The sequence below is a fragment of the Prionailurus bengalensis genome, chromosome B2, assembly GCF_016509475.1.
Source record: "Prionailurus bengalensis isolate Pbe53 chromosome B2, Fcat_Pben_1.1_paternal_pri, whole genome shotgun sequence".
NCBI lineage: Eukaryota > Metazoa > Chordata > Mammalia > Carnivora > Felidae > Prionailurus > Prionailurus bengalensis.
The window spans coordinates 62,340,433-62,360,299 of record NC_057349.1 but is presented as its reverse complement, the minus strand read 5'-3'; the positions used below and the strand labels follow the sequence as shown (position 1 = coordinate 62,360,299).

The following is a 19,867-nucleotide window of genomic DNA, read 5'->3' as shown; positions in this document are numbered from 1 at the left end:
GGCTGTGTCTTAAAGGAGCTTTCTGGGAATCCTTAGTTTGACAAAGTTCAATTAGTTCAATCCTAAAAAAATTCAAGGTATCAAGGTATTTTCTCATTTGCTTTGAAAACAGGGATTTCACTATGTTTGGAACAGATGCGATTTTCCATTTATATTTTGAAGATCAAGCACCATGGATCCATGGACTAAAATGATGAGTTTAAGACTTTGTCACAATGTCTAGACTCTAATTTCACTGTATTATTGCCAATATATGACTGATTGAATTTCTGAGAGGTTCTATTACTGGGTAATAATAAGGTTGGCTTTCTTATTCATCTCCTCTGGCCTCCTATGGTATTCCCAATTGTACTGTGGTTCTTGCCATTTGTTCACAAATGTGTGGACACCCTTTAGGTCTGAGGCCCATGCTGCTTTAGTTGTGAAGAGCTACTGTATCCAGCAGTAGAACTCAACCAAACAGAGAACCACACATAAAAAATCAAAAAGTGAAGATAGCTTAAGGGACCTATAGGACAACATCAAGTGAAACAACATTTCAAAGTGCTGAAAGCAAAAATCCCAACCAAGAATACAAAAATAGTAAAAATAATGACTACAGCAATTAGTTATGGAATGCATACACACACAAATGTGAAATGTAACATCAAAAACATCAAATGTCGGGGGGAGGCAGTTAAAATGTAGAATTTTAGGGGCGCCTGGGTGGCGCAGTCGGTTAAGTGTCCGACTTCAGCCAGGTCACGATCTCGCGGTCCGTGAGTTCGAGCCCCGCGTCGGGCTCTGGGCTGATGGCTCAGAGCCTGGAGCCTGTTTCCGATTCTGTGTCTCCCTCTCTCTCTGCCCCTCCCCCATTCATGCTCTGTCTCTCTCTGTCCCAAAAATAAATAAAAACGTTGAAAAAAAATTTTTTTAAAAAAATGTAGAATTTTAGAATGTGTGCAAACTTAACTTGCTAATAATGTAGACTGGCACATATATAGGCTGATACGTGTAAGTCTCATGGTAACAACAAAGCTAAAACCTATAGTAGATACGTAAAATTAAAGACAAGCATCAAACCACAAGGGAAGGGAGCAAGAGAAGACAAAGGGAACAAAGAAGAACTATAAAAACAGGCAGAAAACAAATTATAAAATGGCAATTAAGTACATACCTATCTGTAATGACTTTAAATGTAAATAGACTAAATTCTTCCACCAAAAGACAGAGTGGCTGAATGGATAAAAAAACAAGACACATTTATGCTGCCTATAAGAGACTCACCTCTGGTTTAAGGACACACAGGCTAAAAGTGAAGGGATGAAAAAAGTTTCACGCAAATGGAAACCACGAAAAAACTGCAGTAGCTATACTTAAGTCAGACAAAATCAACTTTAAAACAAAGACTAATAAAACACAATGGGCATTACATAATGATAAAGGGGTCAATCCAAAAGAAGATATAAATTTGTATCTATGCACCCAACCTAGAAGCATGTAAATAAATAAAGCATATATTACCACAGACCTAAAGGGAGAAATTGATAATGATACAATTATACTAGGGGACTATAACACCTCACTTATATTAATGATAGATCATGCAGAAAGAAAGTCAAACATCAGCCTCAAATGACCCATTAAAGATGGATTTAATAGATACATGCAGAATACCCGTTCTTCTCAAGTGCTCATGGAACATTCTCCAGGATAGGTTGTTAGGCCACAAAACAAGTCTCAATAAATTTAAGAAGACTGACATCATCTTTTTAGAACACAATTGTATGAAACGGAAAATCAGTCACAAAAATAACATCAAAGAAATAAAATACCTTGAGACAAAAATTAAAATAAAACATAATTTATGTGATACAGTAAATGCAGTTCTAAGAGTGAAGTTCACAGGGATACAGACCTACCTCAAGAAACAAGAAATATCTCAAACATTCTAACTTTACACCTTAAGGAATTAGAAAAAGAACAAAGCCCAAAGTTAGCAGAAAGAAGGAAATAAAGATCAGAGTGTAAGTAAATGAAATAGAGATGAAAAAAGACAATAGTAAAACCAATGAAACAAAGAGCTTGTTCTAAGAAAAAAAGAGAAAGGGTTCAAATAAATAGAAATAAAAGAGGAGATGTTATAACTAATATAAAAAAACGATCCTAAGAGATTACTATGAACAATTATATGCCAAATTGGACATAACAAATGTAACAAAATTGGACAGCCTAAAATAAATGAAAAAATTCCTAGAAACAGACAATTTTCCAAGACTGAATCATGAAGAAATAGAAAATGAATAGACTGATTACTAGCAAGGAGATTGAATCAGTAATCAAAAACCTCCCAACAAACAGAAGTCCAGGACCAGATGGCTTTACTGGTAAATTCTATCAAGTAATCAAAGAAGATTTAATACCAATCCTTCTCAAACTCTTCCAAAAAATTGAAAAAGAGGGAGCACTTCCAAACTCATGAGGCCAGTATTACCCTGATACCAAAACTAGAAAAGGATGCCACATAAAAGGAAATTACAGGCTATTATCCCTGATGAACACAGATGTAAAAACCCTCTACAAAATATTAGCGATATGAATTTTCAGCAATACATTAAAAAGATCATTCATATACCATGATCAAGTGTGCTTTATTCCAGAGACACAGATGGTTCAATGTCTGCAAATCAAACAATGCTATACACCACATTAATGAAATGAAGGATAAAAATTATATAATCACTTCAATGGATGCAGAAAAAAACATCTAAAAAAATTCAACATCATTTCATAATAAAAACTCTTAACAAAGTGGTTATAGAATGAATGTACCACAACATAATAAAGGCTATATATGTCAAGCCCACAGCCAACATTACACTTGGTGGTAAAAAGCTAACAGCTTTTCCTCTAAGATCAAGAACAAGACAAAGATGCCCACTCTTGCCACTTTTATTCAATACACTATTAGAAGTCCTAGCTGAAGCAATTAGGTAAGAAAAGGAAATAAATAACATCCACATTGGAAAAAAACCATAAAATTATGAGTAAAAAACTGTAAGGAGGTGCCTGGTGGCTCAGTCAGTTGAGCGCCCGACTTTGACTCAGGTCATGATCTCACAGTTTTTGAGTTCCAGCCCTGCATCAGGCTCACTGCACTCTGTGCTGAGCATACTTGGGATCCTCTGTCTCCCTCTCTCTGCCCCTTCCCTACTAGTGCCCTCTTTCTAAAAAAAAAAAAAATTAAAATCGAAACGAAACAAAAAAAACCCATAAAGAATCCACCAAAAAACTTACAACCAACAAATTCAGTAAAGTGGCAGGATACAAAATCAATACACAAAAATGTTTTGTGTTCTTGTACTCTAGCAACAAACTATTAGAGAAATCAAGAAAACAATTCAATTTACAACTCCACCAAAAAGAATAAAGTATCTAGGAATAAATAGGGGTAAGAGGTAAAAGACTTACAAAGTGAAAACTACAAGAAATTGATGAGAGATATTGTAGAAGACGCAAATAAATGGAAAGATATGCCATGCTCATGGACTGGAAGAATTAATAATGTGCAAACGTCATATTACCCAAAACAATCTATAGATTTGATATAATCCCTAACAAAAGAGCAATGACATTTTTCACAGAAATAGAACAATTCTAAAATTTATATGGAACTACAAAAGATCCTAAATAGCTAAAGCAATCTGGAGTAAAAAGAACAAAGCTGGAGCCCTCATTCTCCCTGATTTCAAACTATATAGCAAAGCTATAGTAAGCAAAACAGTATAGTATTGGCATAAAAACAGACATATAGATTAATGAAACAGAATAAAGAGCTCTGAAATAAACCCATGCCTATATGTTCAATTAATTTACAACAAAAGAGGCAGGAATAGACAATGGGGGGAAGGACAGTCTCTTCAAGAAATGGTGTTGAAAGAACTGGACAGAGGCATGTGAAATAAGTAAATTGGACTACTGTCTTCTACCATATACAAAAATTAACTCAAGATGAATTAAAAACTTGGAAAATAAGATTAAAAATCATAAAACTCCAAGACGAAAACATTGGCAGAAAGCTCTTTGACACAGGTCTTGGCAACATTTTTTTTTTTTTTTTGGATCTGACTCTAAAGGCAATGGTACGAAGTGGACAAAATAAACAAATGGTACTACATCAAAATAAAAAGGTTCTGCACAGCAAAGGAAACCATCAACTAAATAAAAAATTAACTGAATGGGAGAAGATATTTGCAAATAATACATATGATGAGGTATTAACACCCAAAATATATAAAGGACTCATACACTGAATAACAACAACAACAAAAATATGGGCATAGGTTCTGAATACATGTTTTTCTAAAGAATATACAGATGAATAATAGGTGAGGTGCTCAACATCACTTATCAGCAGGGAAATGCAAACCAAAACCACAATGAGGTATCTCATGCTTGTGAAAATGGCTATTATCAAAAGACAAGAAATATAAAATGTTGGCAAGAATGTGGAGAAAAAGGAAAGCTTATGCACTGTTGGTGGCAATGTCAATTGGTATAGCCACTATGGAAAACACTGTGGAGGATCCTAAACTAAAAATAGAACCATCATATGATCCAGCAATTCCACTTCTGGGTCTTTATCTGAAGAAAATGAGAATACTGATTTGAAAAGACATTTTGCACCCTTATGTTCATTGCAACACTATTTACATAGCCAAGATATGGAAAACATCCCAAGTGTACAATTTATGGACAAATGGATAAAGAAGATGTATATATATACACACACATACACACACACACACACACACACACAGTGAAATACTACTCATAGAGAATGAAATTTTGCCTTTTGTGACAGCATGTATAGACTAGAGGTCATTATGCTTATGCAATAAGTCAGACAGACAAATACCATATTATTTTGCTTATATGTACAATAAAAAAATGAAGAAACAAAACTAATAAATTAAAAGAATAGCTTGGTTACCAGTGGGGAGGGGGTTTGGGAGAAAGTTGAAATGGGAAAAGGAGGTCAAAAGGTACACACTTCTAAGATAAATAAGTCATGGAGATGTAATATACAGAATGGTGACAATAGTCAACAATATTGTATATTTCATACCTTTATATGCTGATAGGAGGAAACTAGATCAACTGGGTGACCATTTTGCATATATACAAATATGAAACCATTATGTTGTATGCTTGAAACTAATGCTGTTAATTGTCCCCCAATAAAAAAATTATAAACTCAATATAAGCCAACATACATGAAGCTTCCAACAATGCTAATTTTGGTCTTTGGCTGTATACACAGAAATGGAATGTTAGCTGAATATGAGAATTCAGGGCCAGCTGGACCACATCAGGGCCACCTGAGAATTTTCCATAGTTCATGGGTCCAGGAACAGACTAGCTGTCACTTCTGGGCAAGTCCCTCCCTTCCTTCATCTGTCCATTTCTCTTTTCCTCCTTCCCTTTCCCTCTTCTTTCTTTCCTTCCTTCTTCCAACCTACCAATTCTGGGGACAAGGGAAAGAAAATATATTTATTCTATATTTTAAAAAAGCAAGAATTTGGAGAAGTTCTTGGGGGAAAGAGATCTTACTGGTGAATAGTTTGTGAGACACACTCAAAATAAGAGAATTCTTTTAACACCGCCTTTTCTTTGTAGTGTGATTTAGATGTTGTCCTGCCTGGAAGCAGGGAAATGGACTAAATGGTCTTTTGGGTTCCCTTTGATTCCCCAAATTCTACATAATTACCATCATTTGCAGTGCTAGGCAGGTGTTGTGAGTTAGTAGCCAGAAAAAAAAAGGAAAAGACTTTGAGATTTTTTGTTTTGAAAATGTCTTTCTGTATCCAATTATGCAATTTTTCATTAGCAATGTGCCACACGAATTATGACTGAATTAAGGATAATGAACTCACTCACATGTTCATTATTAATCAAAACTGAATAAGGAACTCTTTTTTTCTTCTGTTCTCAGATATTTAGGACAATAGTCAAGCAGCAATGACAACTCTATCCTTCCCACTCCTAACCTCCCAAATGATAAATATTTATAAATCTTTTCTAGAAAAGGCGTGCTGCTGCAGGGATGTAGTGTAATTAGTAGGCTATTTTGGTTGTCAGGAAACTGAGATACAGATATTTGTGCCATTAATGATTTAATACCCAGACCATACAACTAGGGGAAATTACAATCATATTATAGCAGTCAGCCAGCTGTAGCTGTTGCATAAGGCCTTCAGATTTGTAAACATAACCCTCTCCTTTTTTTAAACAAATGACGTTTCTTCAATTTGTTTCAATGTTAGCTTTCAATATTCCAAAATGAGTAGCTAATGTGTTTAGGTCTAATCTCAAGGGTGCAATTCTCATTTGCCTGGCAAACTAAAAATTGACGGCCCAATATTAGGAAGAGTAGATAAGAAAGAACCACTCATTACATATAGGTGTCTTCTATATGCCCAGGATTGTGTTGATGATAACAAATAATGCATGGTTTTTGCTGTATGGAGGAAAAATAGGTTGATATAAATGTTAATTATTTACAGACTAATTAAGAGTTAAGGTCTATTGTATTTCTTATAATCTTCATTTAACAAACACAGATGGAACTATCAGAAACATTCAATAAATTAAGAGCAGCTATGTACTGATAAATTACCATGACTAGCATTGTACCAGTACTGAGAGGAATACAAGAAAACAAAATCATGTAAATTCTTGTTCTCATAAGCTGATGTTACTAATCAGGAAGCTAGGACTTAGATTCATAACACACATATACAAGACTCACTAGAGTTAGAAGGTGATCAAACACCACATCTCTTAGAGTGATTTATATACACCATATATATATATTGGGAGGAGGGGGAGGGCTGCAAAGGTATAAGGCAGAGCAGAAGCATTATTTTTGGAGTGAGAAACAGTGGAGTCAGATGGCAGTCAGGTAGAGCTGATTCTCAGCTTCTTAACCTAGCTGCTTTGGAAAGTGTTATGAGAACCAAAGAAGGCATTAATTAATTATTTATTTCTATGTTCAATCTAGGAAAAATTGAGCTGGGTCACTTGCTCAAGATCAGATAGTTCTTGGTTGAGCTTTTCACTGGTATACTGATTTCTGGACTCCCCATCCAGTGCTCTCACAAATAATTACATAGCCTTCTCTGGAGCTATGATTGTGCCATGCACATGGTAACTGCAAAATACCATTTGATGAATTCCTAATACTTCAGATTGTAGTAGTGCAGATGAATGAGAAGAAAATGGTTCAATCAACAATCAAAGTCTCCAATGTTGATGTGTTTCTCAAAATTCTTGTCATAAAACAAGTGAATCTCCTGGAGACAAACCCTAATACTTTGTTTCAGGTAACAGTGTATATTCATATATATATGTATATATATGAACATATATACACAGTTTATGTGTGTATACACACACATTTTATGACCTTAAAATGCCAGACATTCAAATGAAAATGGAAAAACTATTTGAGTATATGAATTAACTGACTTTTAATGATGAAAAAAGCACCAGGTGAACCTAACACATTTTTGATGTATAACTAATTCCAATTAAAGCTTATAAATGAAAATGTTTAAAATATGAATAAAAATGTTTAAAGAGTATCATTCCTAATTTGTTTCTTAGTACATTCCAAAATACAGTTCGGAACATTATTTTTTTTTCCCTGTGTATGCCACTTTTGGGTTCACAAGACAATTAAAAGCTCCTGGAGGGCAAGGATAAGAGCTGGCATGCCACATCATCAGTGTGGTGCCGGGCACTGATGAGGCAAAGTGTACTCACCATACTGCTTGTATTTGGTATATCCCGAAATCTGTCCAAAGTTTGAAATTTCTGATTCAGCTCCTGAAAGAGTTCCATATGCCTCTTCCTTGTATGCATGACCTTCTGCAAAAGAGAACAGAATCATTATCATTTCTAATTTGATTTATACATTTTAAAACGAGCTTTAAGATGTTCACTTTAACTAATAAGGAAAATCAAGTTTGGCAGGAACCAGGAAGTCCCCAAAGACACCAAAAATGCAAATGAGTTGCAGCCAATCCTTGTTTCCTACTCAGCACTTCTTAAACATGAAGAATTGGCTTTATTTCCACTTACAAGATTACCAAAACATAGTTTTCTCTTGTGGGTGCATTAAAAATGTAGCAGTCATTCCTCTGTAAGATTTTCATCACTCAAAGTTAAAGCTGTTTTACAAAAAATTATAATATAAAAAAATGTTTAAAAATTTGGACTTGTAAAGCACCCAAGTCTCTCAATGTTTGTCATGGGAAATATTACTTTTTTTATGTTTTATTTCCATAAACACTAAAATCCTAGCCGGCTGTACTAAAGGGGGAGCAAACTCCCAGGCACTGCCTTTTAAGGCTGACTCAAAGCACTAAAGTGTCTGAAATATATGTGAAACCTAAAATCTTACACTTTCCTTGAATAATGATTGAGCTTTGCAGAAGGAAAATCTGACCCATAGGTTTCATATATTTGTTCATGAGATGGTACGGAATTTTAATGAAAGGACTCAGAGCATAAATTGTGTAGCTGATGAGCTTCTCAAATCACTGATACAAATATCTTAATACTCTTCATCCCTGGTTACATCCTTGTCTCCCAACTTCATCGTAACTCAACAAATAGAGTCCTAAATAAAAATGACCTCAGGGTAAGTATCATGCACTGAATCTTTTTCTATTACAGCGCAGCTTACAGAGGAGATAATAAATCCCCTGTATTTACAAGTGTTATTTTAAGGGAGAAAATGCCTTCTTCAATTTTGGTTTTAAAAGTTAAAAATCAATATTTAAGTGATTTTCCAAGATTGTGACTCCATGTTTGCGTAAGATTTTATAGTATTGTAAAGCATGTGCTTCATGACTCACCATTTGCTCATGTGGGTTTTGGAGGTGTATGATATTCATGCTTCAGCTATGATTTGAACATGTGGTTTATTGTTTTAATTACCAAATATTTTCAAAAGGAAAAGAAATATATCTTTGGGGGAAGATCTATAATGCCTGGTTTTCTTCTAAAAAGACACTTGTAGAGAACACTATCTCCTTGAGAAAAAAAAAGGCAAAAGAGAAATGCAAATTAAATCTTTAACATACTTGAAAAAGTCTTATTCTGTTATGCCAAATTTAATTTCCTATATTTAATGAATCTGTGTTAGGCAATACTTTGTTTAGCTAATTTGTTCTATTTTCACTAGCCTACTTTTATGAGAGAATTCCGACATTTTAAGTCTTGCTCTAACCAAATTATTTTCATCGTTGCTCCTCTTAGTTCTAGGAGTTGGCTGTTGACAAATCAGGTGGTTGAGGATGAGAACATGGCAACATTACTCATGATGAGGACATGAAACATAGCAAGCAATTACAGAGTGATTAACTTCCCATCAGTTTTGGGGAGAGTACAGGAAACAGATTTGCAGGATTTACAGAGAAACACCAGGCAAACATAATTTGACTAGCAATGGCTGATGGAGATTTATGAGAGGGAGGATTTGCGTAAGCAATTCAGTGGAGGGATTTTGAGGACCATGTAAACTGGCAAACATAATGAAATACATTCTATCCCTGGGGACTCAAATATTCCCTTGCAGTACCAGGGCCTAAGACACTGATTAAAATGCTGATTTGTGTTACAAGGAATACCTTTAAAACAAAACTATAGTCATCAGAATATTAACTGTGGCTCTAACACTACAAATAGTGTTTTTCATAATAATGAATCTTACCATGTAGCTATTTTCTGCTAGGGTGCAGTAGGACTAAAGTCACGCTACTGACATTTCTCTAAAGATACTTTGTTCTGTCAGTTAATACATATTCATGAGCACCACAGATTGTGCTAGATGCTGAAGTAACAATGGTGTGCAAAATCCGGTACAGTCTCTCCCCTCTTACAGCTTGAGGTATGTAATGGAGGACATAGGCATTAATCACATAAGAACTCAAATACGTGTTATTTTAGAACTGAGATAAGTAAAACAAATGGTGTGGCTATGAGAGTAAGTGATAGGGGAATTCGCTAAAATAAATGCAAGGGAGGCAGATTCCCAAATTTTTACATACTCTTTTTTAAGTTGAAAATTCTCAAATCAGTTATTCTTGCATCTTGTTTGTTCTCTCTTCCATTTTATAAAATTCATAGAATTTCTAGTATAATTTTTAATCCTATGCCCTTTCCTCAGTGAGATTGTTGTTTTCCAAAGACGAGAAACACATTTTCTTGTAAGATAATTGATGTTATTGGCACAGCTTCCTCATTTTAAGGTGGGCCTAGGATGATTTTGTCTGTGCAGTCTCCATTTACCTTTCATCATGAGAGACCCAACTTTGCACCAGGGAGTTATGCTTTGTCATGGTGGTGGAAATGTCAGTGGAGGTCCCTAATGTCTGCTGGCTAAGTCAGTTCATCCATATCCTTCCAACAAAGCTCTCTTCTGTTAGTCAAAGTCGCTCTATGTCTCTCGCAACCAACTATTTCTATTGGATAAAGCATGTTTAATGAAGCAAAGTGTTAAATATATCCCATGGCAATTAGGATATGTTAATTGATAGGACTTTTTATAATCCTATTGACTGAATAGGCCACAGCTGATTCTGAGCTGAGCGGATTTTATTTTGAGGAGCTATGTTGCTAGAACATACTCACAAATATATATGGTGGACTCAAATTTTATATAACCAAAAAACATTTGCAATGTTCTACATAGAATGATGGAAAGAAAAATTTGGATGCTGAAATCTGGGCCCCTTCCTACCTAGATACATTAATTGCAAATACATCCTCATGCCTCAATTCTAATTTGAAATTGTCACCTTGGCACAGCCAGAAATCACCATACCAATGATGGCCTGATGGTTCTGACAGAAGTACCACATAAGAGCTGCCAATCAAGAGCTTACATATCTGTCATGGGCTCAGTTTGATTTCCATGCATGATTCCTTCTTGTTCACTGACTTAAGTACACCTTTCAGCTTTTGTAGTGGGGAAGCTTCCATTGATATGAAAGCCAGTATCACGGTGAATATTGGAGAGTTTCCAACCCAGCAATGTTTTGGGATAAAAACATGCTGTGGTTTTAGTTTCCATAAATAATAAGGGTTTCCCCTTATTTATTTGTCTGAATAATTATTTATCTGCAGCACACATGCCTTTGATGGTCTTAACCACCTAATTAGAAGTTTCTATACAATATATCCTACTGGTCCATTTTAATGGCTACTTTTGGATTTTACTCACCTTAAGTATCTGTTCACTTTTTTTGTTCTTTTGTGACCCAAACATATCTTGTGTCCCAAAGAAATTGATTTCTGTGAAAAACTCAATTTTCTAAAAACCTTGTGAAGATGATAAAACTACACCTCATGTATATTTTCTTTTTAAATAAAAAAACATATTCTAATTGACACTATATATAAAATTCAGGTTGCTTTAGTTATAATACCTGCCAAATAACATAGGTATCTTTTGCAGTAAAGAGAAATGCTAGGTAATGCTCTCTCGCACTCAAGTTATTATGACATGTTTTGAAGCTGTGTATGAACCCCCATCCTGAGAGGACCAGCAACCTAACTGCACAAAAGTATCTCCTGAAATAGCTTATTTCATAAAACTCTTATCTTTTATTTTATGTCTTGGTAACTCAAGGGAGGCTGCCTTAATTGTTTATATAAAAGAAAAAAGTGATAGGTTGTAAAGTGCCTTTATGAAATTGTAGACATTAGGCAAAAAAATCAGGGTGTGAACAAACTTGTATGTTTTCAACCTCTACCCTATCTCAGGCTCTCTTCTAGAATAAATACTTGGGACATGTCAAATCTAACAGCTCTGGGCCTGGACACACTTGAATTTAGATCTCAGTTCTATCACTTTCAAATTGTGTGGTCTGAGGCACAAAATGCCACCTCCTTGTAGCTCCAGTTTTAGTAGTCAGAATAACCTTATAGGGTTGTTCTGAAGAGTTAGAAAGGGATATAAATCATTTATCACTGGAGGACACAGGTTAGAGCCACGTAAGAAATGGTAGCCATTATTACCTTTCTCAATCCCCACAATAACCAGGAAGGTAGTAGTCATTATCACCCTTTGTTGATTAGGAGGAGACTGAAGTTCAGGTAGGCTAAGTAAAGCTCCCAAGCTTGTATCAGTGGTGAGACAGCTGGAACGCATTTTGAATCCAAAGTAAATTCTTTTTGTGTGCTGTTTAGAAACATTCCATATTCAGGGAGCACCCTCCTTTAGATTACTCAAATTTGTGATTATGCCCTATTCAGATGGAAAAGCAGGTGAAACAAACAAGGGTAGGTTTGGTGCTTTCTGTAGTAAGTCCATAAACTGGATATTGATCACCCTGCAACTGTCCCATAAAGTACTGCAACTATGTTTTAAAGGGCTGATCTCCATATCTTGTCTCTGAACACCTTGTGGACATTTATCTTTGTATCCCTGACACCTAACACAGTGTTTGATATTTAGTAGGTGGTCAAGAAATGTCCACAGGATAAATGAAATTACTGTGACGGCATAGGTATACAGGCCAGGGAAGGTGCTTGTAACATAGAAGGCTATCTATCATAAATCTTGCCTTCTCTCCTTCCAGTTGAGGTCCCCCTGCTGAAGAGAAGACTTCTTTCATTGGCCCCGATGGAAACCCTGCCTGCTCATTCTGATGCTGTTGTGATGTCTTATTTTCCATACAAGTGGAAATAAAGGGCCTGCAGGTGGGTTTGAAACAAACTACTTGGAGGTTTTCTTTTCTAAATTCAGAAGTGTGAATCACTAAGTCTAAACTACAGATAAGATAGGCATTTCTATATGTAGAATTTTAGAAACAGATTGTTAGAAAAAGTTGGAGAATCTCTCAACTATAAACTTTAGAGTAAGGGGCCTGGAAATCATGTGCTACAGAATTTAGACACTACTTTGCCTAAATTACCCTTTCTAGCCTTAGGAATATAGACACCTATACTGTCATTGTCCATATTTACTAGTATACTCCTAGGGTTATTTTTCTTCTTTTTTGCATTGCATAGGAATCCTCAATACAGAGTGGGCTGTTGAATACCAGTCTGAAGTAAATGAAAACTAATGTTAAGGAAGCAACATACACTGCAGGAATTAATCTTGATTCTTGAAGTTGTGTTGTGAAAAGGGAATGATTTATATACCTTTCTCTGGCCAGAGCCCCAGAGTATCCCTAAGACAGAACCTGGAGCCCCATGGAATGCTTAACATTACTAGCATCTAGTTATGTTTCAAGCATGTTTCTCTTTGAATAAATAAATATTCAGGACTTAAATTAGACAAGGGATCTAAAAAAGAACTGAGTAAGGTCTATGTCATTTTTTATTTTGTCACTGTCACTCAAGGATATACTTGGCTGCAGATACTTGCAACAGTTTATTTTAGTATTATAGAAAATATGGATGTAGCAAAGGACTGGGTTGCTCAAACATTTCCTCTCAGAGTGTACTGATTGCCTAACAGAGTGCACTTACTGCAGGGGATCAGTGACAAAGGAAATTGAAATGCTTGATATTTAGAACATAATATAATTTTTATCTTCTGTGCCATAGCTTAGTTGTGTTAACAATATAAAATTACTATAAAATATTTTATCTTACTTATGTTCCCCAAAATCTAAAAATTCAAGTCCCCACAACGATGGGCCATGATTATCCTGGACTGATGCCTTCTTGTGCTCTCTGCTCACCATGACTTCTCCCCAGTTTGAGAAGCATAGGTTTACTGGATGTGTGGAGTTCATTAGGAAATTCAAAGGAACATTCTAAGGTGTTTTTAAGAGGCTACATGGTTCCATGGAAGCATGTGTCAAAGTTGATCCTCATGTTTTTAGAAGGGAAGATAAAAATAAATACCTCTCCATCCATTTTATATGTAACATGGAATGGATAATATTGTCTATTGCAGTTGAGATATTTGTAACTGCATTCCTAATCATTCCTTGAGATTTGTCCTCAACTCAAGACAGACAATTTAAACTACCTGCCTGATATTTCTGATTTACCACCTTATTAGGCACCTTAATCCCCAAGGTATTAAAATGCAACTTGGCTTAACTAGATGTCTGCTTGCTTTTCCTAGACCTGTCAATGTTACTACTGGAAACTCAGGCTCAGACTTGCAGGGTCCTCTTTTTTCTGATCCCCTATTTTCAGTTAAGGACCAAATTCCCCAGATCTGGACTCTGCCATGTCCCTTCATTCCTTTCTTTTACTACCACCTCATTTTTCTTGCCTGGACTGGTCACTTAATAATTTGTATCTCAACTTCTCCATTCACCCTACTCCATGCTTTCCTTCCTATTACTGCCATAGTCATCTTTCTGAATTCCAGATCAGGGCAAGTCATTCCTCACTAAAAAACAAACAGAACACAATAGAACAGAACACTTTAGCAGCTTTTAGTAATAAATTAGATAAAAATTCTTCGCTTTGGGTGCAAGCTCTTTACTATATGGTTTCTTAATTTCTCTTTTTATCCATAGACCTCATGTTTCAGTGAATTATAATATGCTTCTGGTTTCTTGAGCATTCCATACTTTAGCCTTTAGCCAACTACCATTCATCTCCTTGAATTGTATATCATGTAAATATCCTTGAAGTCCAGTATGGCTGTCTTTGTTTACTCCATAGTCCATTTTCTATACTGGTCTCTGCTCCAAATCAGATATAGAGTTTGATAACTATTTATTAAAGAAAACTAGACTAATTTCAATTTTATATCATTCTTTTGTATAGTAATTTATTGAATATCTACTACTGTGAAAATGAATAAAGGAATCCTCATTCAAAATGGAGTGAGGAATCCATGAAGGGAGAGTTCTCATACACCACGACTCATCACAGTCTGCATACCCAGCAGAAAGAAGAAAGATTTCCTCTCAGGCTGGCAACAGCAAGCTGCCCAGACCTGCAGTCAATGAGAAGCTGCCACCACTTCAAACTCTTTTTCCCCCATAAAAAGATGCTCTCCCACTCTGTTATCTAGACTTGCTTATTGTTCACCATAGTTTGCATGTCCCAAACTGCAATTCCTTTACTATTCCCAAATAAACTCATTTGCTGCTCAGTAATCTTTGTTGTTTGATTTTTAAGGTTGACATTACATGGTGTCAGAAGTGGAATCTGAAGATGAACCCCTGAGGAACTAACAACGCCAGGCATGGTGTATGGTACCCACTTCAGCCTCTTGCATTCTCTCTGAGTCATCTTTTTCCTTTTGGTTTGGTAGGCCTCTTGTCAGAGACAAGCCTCCTTTTGGTTGAGCTCTATGATTTTATTCTTGAAGGTATCAGCCTTTTAGTGGCTACCCATTTTTTTGCTGAACCTCTGGTTTTAAAGATGGAATCTAAATACTTTCCAGAGGGTCCTCTTTCTGGGACCCTGGCCAGTTTTGTGTTCAAAACTATGGCTGTTCCTCATGTACATTCTTAACCAAATGGACCAACTTAACCAAAGATAATTTAGAACTCCAGTAGCCACTGTGGAGAACTGTTGACCTCACCAAACTTGTTTTTCCACAACCAGATTAGAAGAGGACAGCTCTAAAATTAAACAGACTAAATAGGATGCCTATTTTAATTGGTGTGTGGAGTTTTCCAAACATATCCAAGAGTCTAAAATCACCTCTTTGCAAAATAAGATTTCTAAATTAACCAAGAGAAACAAACAATTCAAAGTAGAGACAAGGGCTTCTGAGGTCACTTTTTCCCTTCTCTGTCCTCCTTGTCTCTATCTAGTACCAGCTTCCTCTTTCCTTCCCGTACCACTCCCACATCCTCTATACCCCCTACTTCCTTATCTACCAAACTATGGGTCATAATTAAAGAATTTACTAAACCCAGGGAGAATCCTTAAAATTGTTTATGAATGGATTACCTTCTGAGATTAGTGAATTAAAAAAACAAAAACACCTTAAAGTATCTTCTAAGGTCTCTTTTTGCATTTATCTATGTGTTTATGAATGTCTATGTATGTACCTATTTCTCAGAAATACGTATGTACCTATTTATTATTATTTATTATGTACATACCTATGTATGTACCTATTTCTCAGAAATAAATAGACACCAACTCAAATGTTTTTCAGGTTCACATGATTTGTAGAAATATTGGGTATAAAAGCTATTTTTAGCTTGTTGGTTCAATTAAAATGTGTGTCCTTGGAGTTCTCACCATTAAATATAAAACTTTTGTTCTACCTAGGTTTAATAAAAGTGCAGTAAGTTCATGTTATTTCTTTTACAAAATTTGTGAGCAAGAAAATAGCTTAGGCTGATGGCTAGTCGTCTAATGTCTCATTAAGTTTTTTTGGGTAATCTAAACATAATTGTTAAGAACAAGTAAATTAAAATAAATTTAAGTAGGATAAAAAGGTTTTAAGTAAACTTTTTAGTTTCACTAATACATTTTGGTTACCTGAAACTTTAGTTTTGCTAAAGTTAAAATAAATGATAGGTACTCATTGAATATCGCCATCATTTCTAAATAAGATAGAAAATGGAAAAATTACTGAACATAGGTTTATCCAATTTTGGTTTCTTTTTACAGAGAGACAAAAAGATATTTGGGTCTATAAATGAACATGCTTTGTGCCACACTGAAAAGTTGTACTATGAAGGAGCATATGTTTCTAGAAATTTTGAGTTGTATTCATGAAATCACCAACCTACGTGCTAATGTAAAAGTTCATAATTGCTTGCTTGCTTAGTTTTCACTAAAAAATAAGGTTTCTAAGGGTTAAGGATTCTAGTTAAGGTTTCTAAGTGTTAACAATTCTAGTTAACATATGTTATTAAAGCTACTAGAAATAATGAGGGAAACAACTCTGTATACAAAGAAAGGAGGGTATGTTTTTTGGTTAGAAAGGTATGAGGAAAAAAAGAAAAAGTATGAGGTGGAGATACATTTTTGTTGAGGGAAATAGAAGGGACAGACTAAGATAGACATAGAAAGTTGTAGAAGGTCTATAAAAATGAAATCTTGGGAAAAATTTTTATGTATGATCAAGCTAGATAAAATTTTTTATAAGGGTTTCAAAAACAAGCTTTAATATTAATAGGGTATTTATGTAAAATTAAACCTTATTTTTTCTTTGATAAAAAGACAAATTTTTCTTGGAATACTGGTCTGCTTTTAATAACAGATTGTAAAAAGGTTTCCTTTATCTTTTAAAGTAATCTGGCTTTTAGGGGTGCCTGGGTGGCTCAGTCGGTTGAGAGTCCGACTTCGGCTCAGGTCATGATCTTGCGGTCCGTGAGTTCGAGCCCCGTGTCGGGCTCTGTGCTGACAGCTCAGGGCCTGGAGCCTGTTTCAGATTCTGTGTCTCCCTCTCTCTGACCCTCCCCCGTTCATGCTCTGTCTCTCTCTGTCTCAAAAATAAATAAATGTTAAAAAATTTTTTTTAAAGTAATCTGGCTTTTAAAAAAAAAGGATTGTTTCGTTAAAATAATTTTATGTATTTGCTGTCTTCATCAAGTCTTTGAGTATGTAAGTTTCTACTCAGAACAATGTGACTTTCTATATTTGCCTTTTAACATCTTCCATTGTTACCATGGTTAAATGGATAACTAAGTATTGTTTCATAGACTTATGATCATATTTAACCAAGTGTTTTAAAACCTTTTGATATTTTTGACAAACTTCCCAAAATCCAATTCTAAATAGTCTTTTTGACCTCGAACTAACTTTGAGTTTTCTAAGAGGTCCCTAACACAGATCTCAATACATTTCTTCTTTCTCCTTATAAAAAGAGAGAGGTTAAACCGATTAGGCTTATTTGGTATATTACATTACATGAGAAACATTTTAAAATAAGTGATGATAAACCATCTTAGGTCATGTGATGCAGGTGAATGTGATTAATATAAGTATTATAGAAATTATACGAAATTTCTGAAAATCTGGTATCTTGGTATAATGTTATCAGTCATAATTCCAGTTATTATCTTAAAATCTTATACAGAAAACCAAATTTTCTTGTCAATTCCATTATAATGAACTTGCATCAGATCTTTAATAAGGGTCATTTTAAGTCTTGTCATTTTCAGGCAGTTACAGTTTTACTCTAATGCTTTTACAAAAGTGAACCTACAGAAGTGATTTGTCTTCAAAGAGACTCAGAAAGAGCTCAGAAAAAGTGCAGGCTTCTGATAACTTTGAGATCATAAAATTGAACTGGGTACAAATTTCCAGAACTAATGAAAAAACTGGATTCAAGCGGAACAAGAATAACATGACAGAATGAACTGAGGAGGATGATTATAATTTTTATGACTTCTAGTTTTGACACATTGTTGGTCCTTTACTGTTTTGTTTTCAACATTAAAAGGACACCTTCTTCTTTTTAAAATTATCTATGAAATACAGCAATTTGATAAAATATAACTTGGTAAACAAAGATGAAATATCTACTTTTTCTCCCTACCTGGTCCCTTCAGAATTTGGATCACATGGCAATGCAGTTAGTTATTTGCATAAATTCAATGAGAATCTGTTCTCCTTGTAATAACAATTGGAAATATTGGCTATTTTACCAGGGCTCTGATTGTATTATTTTGAGAGAGATGTGCATAGTCTCAGATTTGACAGGACAGTTTTTAAGAAACAAAGGCTGACTTTATGGAGCCAATAAAGCTCCTCAGAAAAATCACCCTGGCACCTTGCTTACAAGGTGCTTCTACGCTTGTGGAAATAGGCCAAATGTAATGCAAACAAATTAGTTTTGCTGTGATTATCTTTGGTAAGAAAAAAAAAGGGTAAGTATAGAAAGAAAAATTATGTTTGCACTTTTGTCTATATTAGATTCTAATCCTGTTAATAAACTGTTCTAGATCTTAAATTCTGGTTTTCTCAAATATCTGGCTATGACTCTAACATGTCTGATTTTTTTCCCATGCTTCTGATTTGGAATGAATAAGAACAAAGACTGCCCTTTATCCTCCTTGAAAGAAACTATCCCAGGTCCTCCTCATTACCCAAATGATAGCCAGACTTCAGGGGCTCAATAATGGGATATACATACACAGCTAAACATCTTGTCCTGTACAAACCCTGGAGATTTGCAAGAGAAGCAGCTGACATCAAAGCAGACTGCTTCCACTCAAGACCCTGGATCAAGACTTCATACTTTAAACATAGTCTTTCTTTTTCCCCTTGTTTCCTTTACCCTGGCATTGGCCTGGAAAAATAAAACCTCCACCTATATCTCCCAGGACATTGCTAAGGGGAGCAAACTCTGGAATTTAGAACATTTTTTTTTAAGGCTAAGATCTTGGCCAAAGGGAGAGATGTGAAAATAAACAAAGGAATGGGGTTGGAATTCCTGAGTGGGGAGCTCTCTCATATACTACCAGTAGTTACAACTTGTGTGTTTCAACAGAAGGAATATTTCCCCTGGGCCCAGCAGCAGCAAGCTGTCCTTTCCTGCAGCCAGTGTGAAGGTGCCACCCCTTGGAACTCTCTTATTTTCCTCTAGTGAACTGTTGTTCAAAACAGTACCTCCCAACTTCTTTTCTCCTCTCAAGGCTTGCATGTCCTGAATTGCAATTCCCAAATAAACTTGCGTGCTGCTTGATAACCTTTGCTGTTTGATTTTTAAGTTTGACACTATATACCAGATCTCTGCTTGGAGCTGGGAATGCAAATCCAATAAGGGGTTTGGTCACAGAACAAAGGAATATCACTACAGTACTCTCTGTATCCTTTCCTGAAAGTAAGAATGGATGTTAAACCATTTTGGCTAATCAACACTTTGCTCTATTTATTAAAAAAAATACAGTGTTGTCTTGGAGACTGGCAACATGAAAGGGCT

General features: G+C 35.3%; 1 protein-coding gene across 3 annotated transcripts in view; it reads right to left on the bottom strand.

Moving 5' to 3' along the window:
- Positions 1–19,867, bottom strand: part of ADGRB3 (adhesion G protein-coupled receptor B3) — a 732,453-nt gene that overhangs the window by 3,285 nt on the left and 709,301 nt on the right. For all 3 annotated transcript variants that reach the window (XM_043591727.1, XM_043591726.1, XM_043591728.1), the window contains one exon: positions 7,807–7,911. In XM_043591727.1, coding sequence (XP_043447662.1) covers positions 7,807–7,911 — 105 coding nt within the window. The remainder of the gene's footprint in view (positions 1–7,806; positions 7,912–19,867) is intronic.